This window comes from Oncorhynchus mykiss, unplaced genomic scaffold, assembly GCF_057628025.1.
Source record: "Oncorhynchus mykiss isolate SJ-2025 unplaced genomic scaffold, ASM5762802v1 scaffold98, whole genome shotgun sequence".
NCBI classification, from domain to species: domain Eukaryota; kingdom Metazoa; phylum Chordata; class Actinopteri; order Salmoniformes; family Salmonidae; genus Oncorhynchus; species Oncorhynchus mykiss.
In genome coordinates this window covers 2,462,501-2,477,500 of record NW_028322097.1, presented here as the reverse complement: position 1 = coordinate 2,477,500, position 15,000 = coordinate 2,462,501, and the positions used below count along the sequence as shown (strand labels likewise).

The following is a 15,000-nucleotide window of genomic DNA, read 5'->3' as shown; positions in this document are numbered from 1 at the left end:
CCTGGGTATAGAGACAGAGACAGACAGAGAGAATAAAGAGAGATCAGGGTCTATATATGGTGCCTGGGTATAGAGACAGAGACAGACAGAGAGAATAAAGAGAGATCAGGGTCTATATATGGTGCCTGGGTATAGAGACAGAGAGAATAAAGAGAGATCAGGGTCTATATATGGTGCCTGGGTATAGAGACAGACAGAGAGAATAAAGAGAGATCGGGGTCTATATATGGTGCCTGGGTATAGAGACAGAGAGAATAAAGAGAGATCAGGGTCTATATATGGTGCCTGGGTATAGAGACAGAGAGAATAAAGAGAGATCAGGGTCTATATATGGTGCCTGGGTATAGAGACAGAGAGACAGAGAGAATAAAGAGAGATCAGGGTCTATATATGGTGCCTGGGTATAGAGACAGAGAGAATAAAGAGAGATCAGGGTCTATATATGGTGCCTGGGTATAGAGACAGAGCAACCAGCTGATCTCCTCTGTTATTGTAAATAGCGGGGGTGTGGGCAGCGCCTCCTTGCGGCGCGGGGAGACAAACACAACGTTGATCCCTGAGCCCCGAGGTTCAGCCTGGGAAGCTGAAGAGCCATTTAACACGATGAAAACAGATCGGCCCGACAACACAACACATCTAAAGATATGACATCCAATAATAATAAGATATATTAATTCATCTTATTAACGGCCGGCTCCAGCTGTGATGCTGTAGTTTACAGTAAGAACAGTTAGTGTGTAGCCACAGGTAATAAAAACTAACACATTAAACAATTATGGTGACATATAATATGATGATTTTTATATTTTTTAAATTCTAAGCATGTTGCTTTTCCTCTCACATGTTGTTTTTGTACTAAAATACACAACTTGATTACAATGTGGCCTATTTACTGTGACCAAGATAGAGCTGTGAGTCCTACTACAACGTCACTAACCCAGTGTCTCAGTCACTGTCCTACTACAACATCACTAACCCAGTGTCTCAGAGTCACAGTCCTACTACAACGTCACTAACCCAGTGTCTCAGTCACTGTCCTACTACAACATCACTAACCCAGTGTCTCAGTCACTGTCCTACTACAACATCACTAACCCAGTGTCTCAGAGTCACTGTCCTACTACAACGTCACTAACCCAGTGTCTCAGTCACAGTCCCACTACAACGTCACTAACCCAGTGTCTCAGTCACTGTCCTACTACAACATCACTAACCCAGTGTCTCAGTCACTGTCCTACTACAACATCACTAACCCAGTGTCTCAGAGTCACTGTCCTACTACAACGTCACTAACCCAGTGTCTCAGTCACAGTCCCACTACAACGTCACTAACCCAGTGTCTCAGTCACTGTCCTACTACAACGTCACTAACCCAGTGTCTCAGAGTCACAGTCCTACTACAACATCACTAACCCAGTGTCTCAGAGTCCTACTACAACGTCACTAACCCAGTGTCTCAGAGTCCTACTACAACGTCACTAACCCAGTGTCTCAGAGTCCCACTACAACGTCACTAACCCAGTGTCTCAGTCACAGTCCTACTACAACGTCACTAACCCAGTGTCTCCGTCACAGTCCCACTACAATGTCACTAACCCAGTGTCTCAGTCACAGTCCTATTACAACGTCACTAACCCAGTGTCTCGGTCACAGTCCCACTACAATGTCACTAACCCAGTGTCTCAGTCACAGTCCTATTACAACGTCACTAACCCAGTGTCTCAGTCACAGTCCTACTACAACGTCACTAACCCAGTGTCTCAGTCACAGTCCCACTACAACGTCACTAACCCAGTGTCTCAGTCACAGTCCTACTACAACGTCACTAACCCAGTGTCTCAGTCACTGTCCTACTACAATGTCACTAACCCAGTGTCTCAGTCACTTTCCTACTACAACGTCACTAACCCAGTGTCTCAGTCCCTGTCTACTACAACATCACTAACCCAGTGTCTCAGAGTCACTGTCCTACTACAACGTCACTAACCCAGTGTCTCAGTCCCTGTCTACTACAACATCACTAACCCAGTGTCTCAGAGTCACTGTCCTACTACAACGTCACTAACCCAGTGTCTCAGTCACAGTCCCACTACAACGTCACTAACCCAGTGTCTCAGTCACAGTCCTATTACAACGTCACTAACCCAGTGTCTCAGTCACAGTCCCACTACAACGTCACTAACCCAGTGTCTCAGTCACAGTCCTACTACAACGTCACTAACCCAGTGTCTCAGTCACTGTCCTACTACAATGTCACTAACCCAGTGTCTCAGTCACTGTCCTACTACAACGTCACTAACCCAGTGTCTCAGTCACTGTCCTACTACAACGTCACTAACCCAGTGTCTCAGTCACTGTCCTACTACAACGTCACTAACCCAGTGTCTCAGTCACAGTCCTACTACAACATCACTAACCCAGTGTCTCAGAGTCACTGTCCTACTACAACATCACTAACCCAGTGTCTCAGTCACTGTCCTACTACAACATCACTAACCCAGTGTCTCAGAGTCACTGTCCTACTACAACGTCACTAACCCAGTGTCTCAGTCACAGTCCCACTACAACGTCACTAACCCAGTGTCTCAGTCAATGTCCTACTACAACGTCACTAACCCAGTGTCTCAGAGTCACAGTCCTACTACAACATCACTAACCCAGTGTCTCAGAGTCCTACTACAACGTCACTAACCCAGTGTCTCAGAGTCCTACTACAACGTCACTAACCCAGTGTCTCAGAGTCCCACTACAACGTCACTAACCCAGTGTCTCAGTCACAGTCCTACTACAACGTCACTAACCCAGTGTCTCCGTCACAGTCCCACTACAATGTCACTAACCCAGTGTCTCAGTCACAGTCCTATTACAACGTCACTAACCCAGTGTCTCGGTCACAGTCCCACTACAATGTCACTAACCCAGTGTCTCAGTCACAGTCCTATTACAACGTCACTAACCCAGTGTCTCAGTCACAGTCCTACTACAACGTCACTAACCCAGTGTCTCAGTCACAGTCCCACTACAACGTCACTAACCCAGTGTCTCAGTCACAGTCCTACTACAACGTCACTAACCCAGTGTCTCAGTCACTGTCCTACTACAATGTCACTAACCCAGTGTCTCAGTCACTTTCCTACTACAACGTCACTAACCCAGTGTCTCAGTCCCTGTCTACTACAACATCACTAACCCAGTGTCTCAGAGTCACTGTCCTACTACAACGTCACTAACCCAGTGTCTCAGTCACAGTCCCACTACAACGTCACTAACCCAGTGTCTCAGTCACAGTCCTATTACAACGTCACTAACCCAGTGTCTCAGTCACAGTCCCACTACAACGTCACTAACCCAGTGTCTCAGTCACAGTCCTACTACAACGTCACTAACCCAGTGTCTCAGTCACTGTCCTACTACAATGTCACTAACCCAGTGTCTCAGTCACTTTCCTACTACAACGTCACTAACCCAGTGTCTCAGTCCCTGTCTACTACAACGTCACTAACCCAGTGTCTCAGTCACTGTCCTACAACAATGTCACTAACCCAGTGTCTCAGAGTCACTGTCCTACTACAACGTCACTAACCCAGTGTCTCAGTCACAGTCCCACTACAACGTCACTAACCCAGTGTCTCAGTCACAGTCCTACTACAACGTCACTAACCCAGTGTCTCAGAGTCACTGTCCTGCTACAACATCACTAACCCAGTGTCTCAGAGTCCCACTACAACGTCACTAACCCAGTGTCTCAGTCACTGTCCTACAACAATGTCACTAACCCAGTGTCTCAGAGTCACTGTCCTACTACAACGTCACTAACCCAGTGTATCAGTCACAGTCCCACTACAACGTCACTAACCCAGTGTCTCAGTCACAGTCCCACTACAACGTCACTAACCCAGTGTCTCAGAGTCACTGTCCTGCTACAACATCACTAACCCAGTGTCTCAATCACAGTCCTACTACAACGTCACTAACCCAGTGTATCAGTCACAGTCCCACTACAACGTCACTAACCCAGTGTCTCAGTCACAGTCCTACTACAACGTCACTAACCCAGTGTCTCAGAGTCACTGTCCTGCTACAACATCACTAACCCAGTGTCTCAGTCACAGTCCTACTACAACGTCACTAACCCAGTGTCTCAGAGTCACTGTCCTGCTACAACATCACTAACCCAGTGTCTGAGTCCCACTACAACGTCACTAACCCAGTGTCTCAGAGTCCCACTACAACGTCACTAACCCAGTGTCTCAGAGTCCCACTACAACGTCACTAACCCAGTGTCTCAGAGTCACTGTCCTGCTACAACATCACTAACCCAGTGTCTGAGAGTCCCACTACAACGTCACTAACCCAGTGTCTCAGAGTCCCACTACAACGTCACTAACCCAGTGTCTCAGAGTCACTGTCCTGCTACAACATCACTAACCCAGTGTCTCAGAGTCCCACTACAACGTCACTAACCCAGTGTCTCAGAGTCCTACTACAACGTCACTAACCCAGTGTCTCAGAGTCACTGTCCTGCTACAACATCACTAACCCAGTGTCTCAGAGTCCCACTACAACGTCACTAACCCAGTGTCTCAGTCACTGTCCTACTACAACATCACTAACCCAGTGTCTCAGAGTCCTACTAGAACGTCACTAACCCAGTGTCTCAGAGTCACTGTCCTGCTACAACATCACTAACCCAGTGTCTCAGAGTCCCACTACAACGTCACTAACCCAGTGTCTCAGAGTCCCACTACAACGTCACTAACCCAGTGTCTCAGAGTCCTACTACAACGTCACTAACCCAGTGTCTCAGAGTCCCACTACAACGTCACTAACCCAGTGTCTCAGAGTCCCACTACAACGTCACTAACCCAGTGTCTCAGAGTCCCACTACAACGTCACTAACCCAGTGTCTCAGAGTCCTACTACAACGTCACTAACCCAGTGTCTCAGAGTCCCACTACAACGTCACTAACCCAGTGTCTCAGAGTCCCACTACAACGTCACTAACCCAGTGTCTCAGAGTCCCACTACAACGTCACTAACCCAGTGTCTCAGAGTCCTACTACAACGTCACTAACCCAGTGTCTCAGAGTCACTGTCCTGCTACAACATCACTAACCCAGTGTCTCAGAGTCCCACTACAACGTCACTAACCCAGTGTCTCAGTCACTGTCCTACTACAACATCACTAACCCAGTGTCTCAGAGTCCTACTACAACGTCACTAACCCAGTGTCTCAGAGTCACTGTCCTGCTACAACATCACTAACCCAGTGTCTCAGAGTCCCACTACAACGTCACTAACCCAGTGTCTCAGAGTCCCACTACAACGTCACTAACCCAGTGTCTCAGAGTCCCACTACAACGTCACTAACCCAGTGTCTCAGAGTCCTACTACAACGTCACTAACCCAGTGTCTCAGAGTCCCACTACAACGTCACTAACCCAGTGTCTCAGAGTCACTGTCCTACTACAACGTCACTAACCCAGTGTCTCAGAGTCCCACTACAACGTCACTAACCCAGTGTCTCAGAGTCCCACTACAACGTCACTAACCCAGTGTCTCAGAGTCCTACTACAACGTCACTAACCCAGTGTCTCAGAGTCCCACTACAACGTCACTAACCCAGTGTCTCAGAGTCCCACTACAACGTCACTAACCCAGTGTCTCAGAGTCCTACTACAACGTCACTAACCCAGTGTCCTCCAGTGAGGTACAACAACATGTAGCACCTTGTGACCAACTGCTGATGTAAAACGGGGTTTTTACGAATAAAATAAAATATAAATCATATTTAAAAAACACTGGATTTAAATTCCATATGTGTTGCCATAACAACACGTCTGTCAGTGAGGTAGTGTAAAACATACATCCTGCATGTGTTGTCATAACAACAAGTCTGTCAGTGAGGTAGTGTAAAACATACATCCTGTATGTGTTGTCATAACAACACGTCTGTCTGTGAGGTAGTGTAAAACATACATCCTGTATGTGTTGTCATAACAACATGTATGTCAGTGTAAAACACACATGCATCCTGCATGTGTTGTCATAACAACAAGTATGTTCAATTACAGTATATCCACTGTCACATAGTGCAGGGGTTCCTAAACGCGGTCCCGCCCTAAACACATTTGGTATTTTGGCCCCTGGAGCTATACAGCTGTATGACGGGCTGGTTATTTGAATCAGCTGTGTCGTGAAAACCACAACGTGGCCCCTGACGTTCTGTATATAAAACATACATGTTAACAGCTGTATGTTGAGCCTCGTTACGAAGCCCAACCTCTGAGCAGCTGAAGTAGGAAGGATAGAAAACCTCATCAATACAGTAGCTAGTCTACCCTCTATTCTCCCAGTTACTACCTCATCAATACAGTAGTTAGTCTACCCTCTATTCTCCCAGTTACTACCTCATCAATACAGTAGTTAGTCTACCCTCTATTCTCCCAGTTACTACCTCATCAATACAGTAGCTAGTCTACCCTCTATTCTCCCAGTTACTACCTCATCAATACAGTAGTTAGTCTACCCTCTATTCTCCCAGTTACTACCTCATCAATACAGTAGTTAGTCTACCCTCTATTCTCCCAGTTACTACCTCATCAATACAGTAGCTAGTCTACCCTCTATTCTCCCAGTTACTACCTCATCAATACAGTAGTTAGTCGACTCTCTATTCTCCCAGAGTTACTACCTCATCAATACAGTAGTTAGTCTGCCATCTATTCTCCCAGTTACTACCTCATCAATACAGTAGTCTACCCTCTATTCTCCCAGTTACTACCTCATCAATACAGTAGTTAGTCTACCCTCTATTCTCCCAGTTACTACCTCATCAATACAGTAGTTAGTCTACCCTCTATTCTCCCAGTTACTACCTCATCAATACAGTAGTTAGTTGACTCTCTATTCTCCCAGAGTTACTACCTCATCAATACAGTAGTTAGTCTGCCATCTATTCTCCCAGTTACTACCTCATCAATACAGTAGTTAGTCTACCCTCTATTCTCCCAGTTACTACCTCATCAATAGAGTAGTTAGTCGACTCTCTATTCTCCCAGAGTTACTACCTCATCAATACAGTAGTTAGTCTGCCATCTATTCTCCCAGTTACTACCTCATCAATACAGTAGTTAGTCTACCCTCTATTCTCCCAGTTACTACCTCATCAATACAGTAGTTAGTCTACCCTCTATTCTCCCAGTTACTACCTCATCAATACAGTAGTTAGTCTACCCTCTATTCTCCCAGTTACTACCTCATCAATACAGTAGTTAGTCTACCCTCTATTCTCCCAGTTACTACCTCATGAATACAGTAGTTAGTCTACCCTCTATTCTCCCAGTTACTACCTCATCAATACAGTAGTTAGTCTACCCTCTATTCTCCCAGTTACTACCTCATGAATACAGTAGTTAGTCTACCCTCTATTCTCCCAGTTACTACCTCATCAATACAGTAGTTAGTCTACCCTCTATTCTCCCAGTTACTACCTCATGAATACAGTAGTTAGTCTACCCTCTATTCTCCCAGTTACTACCTCATCAATACAGTAGTTAGTCTACCCTCTATTCTCCCAGTTACTACCTCATCAATACAGTAGTTAGTCTACCCTCTATTCTCCCAGTTACTACCTCATCAATACAGTAGCTAGTCTACCCTCTATTCTCCCAGTTACTACCTCATCAATACAGTAGTTAGTCTACCCTCTATTCTCCCAGTTACTACCTCATCAATACAGTAGTTAGTCTACCCTCTATTCTCCCAGTTACTACCTCATCAATACAGTAGTTAGTCTACCCTCTATTCTCCCAGTTACTACCTCATCAATACAGTAGTTAGTCTACCCTCTATTCTCCCAGTTACTACCTCATCAATACAGTAGTTAGTCTACCCTCTATTCTCCCAGAGTTAATACCTCATCAATACAGTAGTTAGTCTACCCTCTATTCTCCCAGTTACTACCTCATCAATACAGTAGTTAGTCTACCCTCTATTCTCCCAGTTACTACCTCATCAATACAGTAGTTAGTCTACCCTCTATTCTCCCAGTTACTACCTCATCAATACAGTAGTTAGTCTACCCTCTATTCTCCCAGAGTTAATACCTCATCAATACAGTAGTTAGTCTACCCTCTATTCTCCCAGTTACTACCTCATCAATACAGTAGTTAATCTACCCTCTATTCTCCTAGTTACTACCGACATTTCTCTCCCTCTCTCCGCCTCGACATGAACCTCGACATGAACCTCGACATGAACCTCGACATGAACCTCGACATGAACCTCGACATGAACCTCTAGCAGTATGTAGAGTAGAGCTCCCTTCTCTTTCACCTCCAATCTCCTCTCCTCCCCTCTACTCTCCCACCCTCCTCCCCTCCCCTCTACTCTCCCACCCTCCTCTCCTCCCCTCTACTCTCCCACCCTCCTCCCCTCCCCTCTACTCTCCCACCCTCCTCTCCTCCCCTCTACTCTCCCACCCTCCTCTCCTCCCCTCTACTCTCCCACCCTCCTCCCCTCCCCTCTACTCTCCCACCCTCCTCCCCTCCCCTCTACTCTCCCACCCTCCTCTCCTCCCCTCTACTCTCCCACCCTCCTCCCCTCCCCTCTACTCTCCCACCCTCCTCCCCTCCCCTCTACTCTCCCACCCTCCTCTCCTCCCCTCTACTCTCCCACCCTCCTCTCCTCCCCTCTACTCTCCCACCCTCCTCCCCTCCCCTCTACTCTCCCACCCTCCTCTCCTCCCCTCTACTCTCCCACCCTCCTCCCCTCCCCTCTACTCTCCCACCCTCCTCTCCTCCCCTCTACTCTCCCACCCTCCTCCCCTCCCCTCTACTCTCCCACCCTCCTCTCCATGTCCACAGACCATTTATATCAGTGTTTCCTGTTTTGAAGCAGTGATTTGTGGGTAGCCTTGCTCACGCTGGCGGCCATCGTGGAATAAATAACCAATCGGCTGCTGAGCCCGTCAGACAGACGGAACGCTCAACGCTCTCCGGCCGCCTCGCACGGCGACCTTGTCGGTGATTCACTGTCGTGTGTGTGTGTGTGTCTGTGTGTGTCTGTGTGCGTGCGTGTGTGTGTGCGTGCGTGTGTGCGTGTGTGTCTGTGTGTGTCTGTGTGTGCGTGTGTGTCTGTGTGTTTGTGTGCGTGTGTGTCTGTGTGTCTGTGTGTGTATGTGTGCGTGCGTGTGTGTGTCTGTGTGTGTCTGTGTGTGTGTGTGTGTGTGTGTGCGTGTGTGTCTGTGTGTGTGTGTTTGTGTGCGTGTGTGTGTGTGCGTGAGTGTCTGTGTGTGTGTGCGCGTGTGTGTGTGTTTGTGTGCGTGTGTGTCTGTGTGTGTGTGTGTCTGTGTGTGTGTGTGTGTGTGTGTGTCTGTGTGTGTGTGTGTGTGTGTGTGTGTGTGTCTGTGTGTGTGTGTGTGTGTGTGTGTGTGTGTGTGTGTGTGTGTGTGTGTCTATGTGTGTGTGGGTACTCACCACCACTCCAAACTGCTCAGGCTCAGACAGACTGTTGTAGTCATTCTGAAACTTCATCAAAGCATTCAGCTGCTCCTGCTCAGGAAGGTGTTTAACCAAGTTCTGGAGAGAGAGAGATGGAGGGGGTGGAGAGAGAGAGATGGAGAGAGAGAGAGGAGGGGGGTAGAGAGAGAGATGGAGAGAGGTGGGATAGAGAGAGGGAGAGAGATGGAGAGCGAGATGGAGGGGGTGGAGAGAGAGAGATGGAGAGAGAGAGAGGAGGGGGGTAGAGAGAGAGATGGAGAGAGAGAGATGGAGGGGGTGGAGAGGGAGAGAGGAAAGAGAGAGAGAGAGAATGATGAGTGGGTGGAGAGTGATGGAGAGAGAGAGTAGAGGTAGAGAGACACATGGGGGAGAAGAGACAGATAAGAAAATGGTAAGAGTTTAAATTCATTGGAGTTTTAAACTGAGGCATTAAAAATGGAACACAATGTCCAGGACTTATTCAAGTGCAATTATAACGGTTCCACCTTTAAACCAGAACCGATCAATTATAACGGTTCCACCTTTAAACCAGAACCGATCAATTATAACGGTTCCACCTTTAAACTAGAACAGATCAATTATAACAGTTCCACCTTTAAACTAGGACAGATCAATTATAACGGTTCCACATTTAAACTAGAACGGTTCCACCTTTAAACTAGAACATATCAATTATAACGGTTCCACCTTTAAACTAGGACAGATCAATTATAACGGTTCCACCTTTAAACTAGGACAGATCAATTATAACGGTTCCACCTTTAAACTAGGACAGATCAATTATAACGGTTCCAGCTTTAAACTAGGACAGATCAATTATAACGGTTCCACCTTTAAACTAGAACCGATCAATTATAACGGTTCCACCTTTAAACTAGAACGGTTCCACCTTTAAACTAGAACATATCAATTACAATGGTTCCACCTTTAAACTAGGACAGATCAATTATAACGGTTCCACCTTTAAACTAGAACATATCAATTATAACGGTTCCACCTTTAAACTAGGACAGATCAATTATAACGGTTCCACCTTTAAACTAGGACAGATCAATTATAACGGTTCCACCTTTAAACTAGGACAGATCAATTATAACGGTTCCACCTTTAAACTAGAACAGATCAATTATAACGGTTCCACCTTTAAACTAGGACAGATCAATTATAACGGTTCCAGCTTTAAACTAGGACAGATCAATTATAACGGTTCCACCTTTAAACTAGGACAGATCAATTATAACGGTTCCACCTTTAAACTAGGACAGATCAATTATAACGGTTCCAGCTTTAAACTAGGACAGATCAATTATAACGGTTCCACCTTAAAACTAGGACAGATCAATTATAACGGTTCCACCTTTAAACTAGGACAGATCAATTATAACGGTTCCACCTTTAAACTAGGACAGATCAATTATAACGGTTCCACCTTTAAACTAGGACAGATCAATTATAACGGTTCCACCTTTAAACTAGGACAGATCAATTATAACGGTTCCAGCTTTAAACTAGGACAGATCAATTATAACGGTTCCACCTTTAAACTAGGACAGATCAATTATAACGGTTCCACCTTTAAACTAGGACAGATCAATTATAACGGTTCCACCTTTAAACTAGGACAGATCAATTATAACGGTTCCACCTTAAAACTAGGACAGATCAATTATAACGGTTCCACCTTTAAACTAGGACAGATCAATTATAACGGTTCCACCTTTAAACTAGAACAGATCAATTATAACGGTTCCACCTTTAAACTAGAACAGATCAATTATAACGGTTCCACCTTTAAACTAGGACAGATCAATTATAACGGTTCCACCTTTAAACTAGAACGGTTCCACCTTCAAACTAGAACATATCAATTATAACGGTTCCACCTTTAAACTAGAACAGATCAATTATAACGGTTCCACCTTTAAACTAGAACATATCAATTATAACGGTTCCACCTTCAAACTAGAACGGTTCCACCTTTAAACTAGAACATATCAATTATAACGGTTCCACCTTTAAACTAGAACAGATCAATTATAACGGTTCCACCTTTAAACTAGAACAGATCAATTATAACGGTTCCACCTTTAAACTAGAACATATCAATTATAACGGTTCCACCTTCAAACTAGAACGGTTCCACCTTTAAACTAGAACATATCAATTATAACGGTTCCACCTTTAAACTAGAACATATCAATTATAACGGTTCCACCTTCAAACTAGAATGGTTCCACCTTTAAACTAGAACATATCAATTATAACGGTTCCACCTTTAAACTAGAACATATCAATTATAACGGTTCCACCTTCAAATTATAACGGTTCCACCTTCAAACTAGAACGGTTCCACCTTCAAACTAGAACGGTTCCACCTTCAAACTAGAACGGTTCCACCTTCAAACTAGAACGGTTCCACCTTTAAACTAGAACAGATCAATTATAACGGTTCCACCTTTAAACTAGAACAGATCAATTATAACGGTTCCACCTTTAAACTAGAACGGTTCCACCTTCAAACTAGAACATATCAATTATAACGGTTCCACCTTTAAACTAGAACAGATCAATTATAACGGTTCCACCTTTAAACTAGAACATATCAATTATAACGGTTCCACCTTCAAACTAGAACGGTTCCACCTTTAAACTAGAACATATCAATTATAACGGTTCCACCTTTAAACTAGAACAGATCAATTATAACGGTTCCACCTTTAAACTAGAACAGATCAATTATAACGGTTCCACCTTTAAACTAGAACATATCAATTATAACGGTTCCACCTTCAAACTAGAACGGTTCCACCTTTAAACTAGAACATATCAATTATAACGGTTCCACCTTTAAACTAGAACATATCAATTATAACGGTTCCACCTTCAAACTAGAACGGTTCCACCTTTAAACTAGAACATATCAATTATAACGGTTCCACCTTTAAACTAGAACATATCAATTATAACGGTTCCACCTTCAAACTAGAACGGTTCCACCTTTAAACTAGAACATATCAATTATAACGGTTCCACCTTTAAACTAGAACATATCAATTATAACGGTTCCACCTTCAAATTATAACGGTTCCACCTTCAAACTAGAACGGTTCCACCTTCAAACTAGAACGGTTCCACCTTCAAACTAGAACGGTTCCACCTTCAAACTAGAACGGTTCCACCTTCAAACTAGAACGGTTCCACCTTCAAACTAGGACATATTCTTCTTTATTTTCTTTCGGAAAACTTTGAAACAGATTTAGAAAATATGTTAATAACCAAGATAATCGAGGACAAGTCATCAAACTGTTCTCCTAAAAGGTTAAACGTTAACCTAAATAGATGTGAAGTACTTTTGGGGAAACGGTAATTTCCCAATGCATCTCTGAGTATTTCAGTGTGTGTGAGACAGAGAGAGAGACAGAGAGAGAGACAGAGAGAGAGACAGACAGAGAGAGACAGAGAGAGAGACAGAGAGAGAGAGAGAGAGGGAGATACACAGAGAGAGAGAGACAGAGACACAGAGACAGACAGAGAGACAGACAGGGAGATACACAGAGAGAGAGAGACAGACACAGACAGAGACAGACAGACAGAGAGAGATACACAGAGAGAGAGAGAGACAGAGACACAGAGAGAGAGAGACAGAGACACAGACAGAGAGAGACAGACAGAGAGAGATACACAGAGAGAGAGAGAGACAGAGACAGAGAAAGAGAGAGACAGAGAGACAGACAGAGGGAGATACACAGAGAGAGAGACAGAGACAGAGAAAGAGAGAGACAGAGGGAGATAGACAGAGAAAGAGAGATACAGAGAGAGTGTATCCACACCACTCTGTATGGGCTAGTTGTCGTTAAGGAACGTGGAGTGTTACATAGCAGGACTTGAACAAACGAGGACCATGGAGACAGACAGAGACGGACAATACAATAGACCAGACCATAGACCTGGGAGAGAGTCCATTACCATCTAGTCACAAACATACACGGCCTGCCGGGCTGCTCTAATGAGGCACGACACACACACAGGAACTTGTGGACAGGGCAGCAAGGTGTGTGTGTACTGAGTGTGTGTGTGTGTGTGTGTGTGTGTGTGTGTGTGTGTACCATGTCACGGGGAGGCGATGAAAGGGCAAAAAGAAAATGAGGAATGACATTTATTCAACCTCTTTCTCCTCTTTGTCCTTTCCTCTCCTCTTTGTCCTTTCCTCTCCTCCCCCATCTCCTCTCTCCTCTCTCCTTGTCCTTTCCTCTCCTCTCCTCTCCCATCTCCTCTCTCCTTGTCCTCTCCTCTTTGTCCTCTCCTCTCCTCTCCTCTCCTCCTTGTCCTCTCCTCTCCTCCCCCATCTTCTCTCTCCTTGTCCTCTCCTCTCCTCTCCTCCTTGTCCTCTCCTCTCCCATCTCCTCTCTCCTTGTCCTCTCCTCTTTGTCCTCTCCTCTCCATCTCCTCTCCTCTCCTCTTTGTCCTCTCCTCCCCCATCTCCTCTCCTCTCCTCTCCTCCTTGTCCTCTCCTCTCCTCTTTGTCCTCTCCTCCCCCATCTCCTCTCCTCTCCTCCTTGTCCTCTCCTCCCCATCTCCTCTCCTTTGTGTCCTCTCCTCTCCTCTTTGTCCTCTCCTCCCCACCTCCTCGCCTTTGTGTCCTCTCCTCTCCTCTTTGTCCTCTCCTCCCCACCTCCTCGCCTTTGTGTCCTCTCCTCTCCTCTTTGTCCTTTCCTCTCCTCTCCTCTCCTCCTTGTCCTCTCCATCTCCTCTCTCCTTGTCCTCTCCTCTCCTCTCCTCCTTGACCTCTCCTCTCCTCTTTGTCCTCTCCTCCCCCATCTCCTCTCCTCTCCTCCTTGTCCTCTTCTCTCCTCTTTGTCCTCTCCTCCCCCATCTCCTCTCCTCTCCTCCTTGTCCTCTCCTCCCCCATCTCCTCTCCTTTGTGTCCTCTCCTCTCCTTGTCCTCTCCTCTCCTCTCCTTGTCCTCACCTCCCCCATCTCCTCTCCTTTGTGTCCTCTCCTCTCCTTTGTGTCCTCTCCTCTCCTCCTCTCCTCTCCTCCTTGTCCTCTCCTCTCCTCCTTGTCCTCTCCTCTCCTCTCAAGCAGCTTTTCTCTGAACAGCTAGTGGTCTGTTCATTACACATTGTCTGTCCGCCTGTCTGTCTGTTTGCCTGTCTGTCTGTCTGTCTGTCTGTCTGTCTGTCTGTCTGTCTGTCTGTCTGTCTGTCTGTCTGCCTGTCTGCCTGTCTGCCTGCCTGTCTGTCTGTCTGTCTGTCTGTCTGCCTGTCTGTCTGCCTGTCTGTCTGCCTGTCTGCCTGCCTGTCTGTCTGCCTGTCTGTCTGCCTGTCTGTCCGCCTGTCTGTTGGCTTTGTTTAACCTGTTATTATTACAATGTGTCTGCCTCCCTCATCATTATGTATCCCTGTACCACAGTTATCATAGTAGAGGTCAGAGGTCATGGTTACCTGAACCACATAGTTATCATAGTAGAGGTTAAAGGTCATGGTTACCTGAACCA

The 15,000-nt window shown here is 45.7% G+C and overlaps 1 protein-coding gene across 3 annotated transcripts in view; it reads right to left on the bottom strand.

Annotated features, from left to right (window-relative positions):
- The window catches only part of LOC149970068 (protein diaphanous homolog 3-like), a 359,874-nt gene that overhangs the window by 228,560 nt on the left and 116,314 nt on the right, over positions 1 to 15,000 (bottom strand). For all 3 annotated transcript variants that reach the window (XM_090228747.1, XM_090228749.1, XM_090228748.1), the window contains one exon: positions 9,480 to 9,581. In XM_090228747.1, the coding sequence (XP_090084873.1) occupies positions 9,480 to 9,581 (102 nt within the window). The remainder of the gene's footprint in view (positions 1 to 9,479; positions 9,582 to 15,000) is intronic.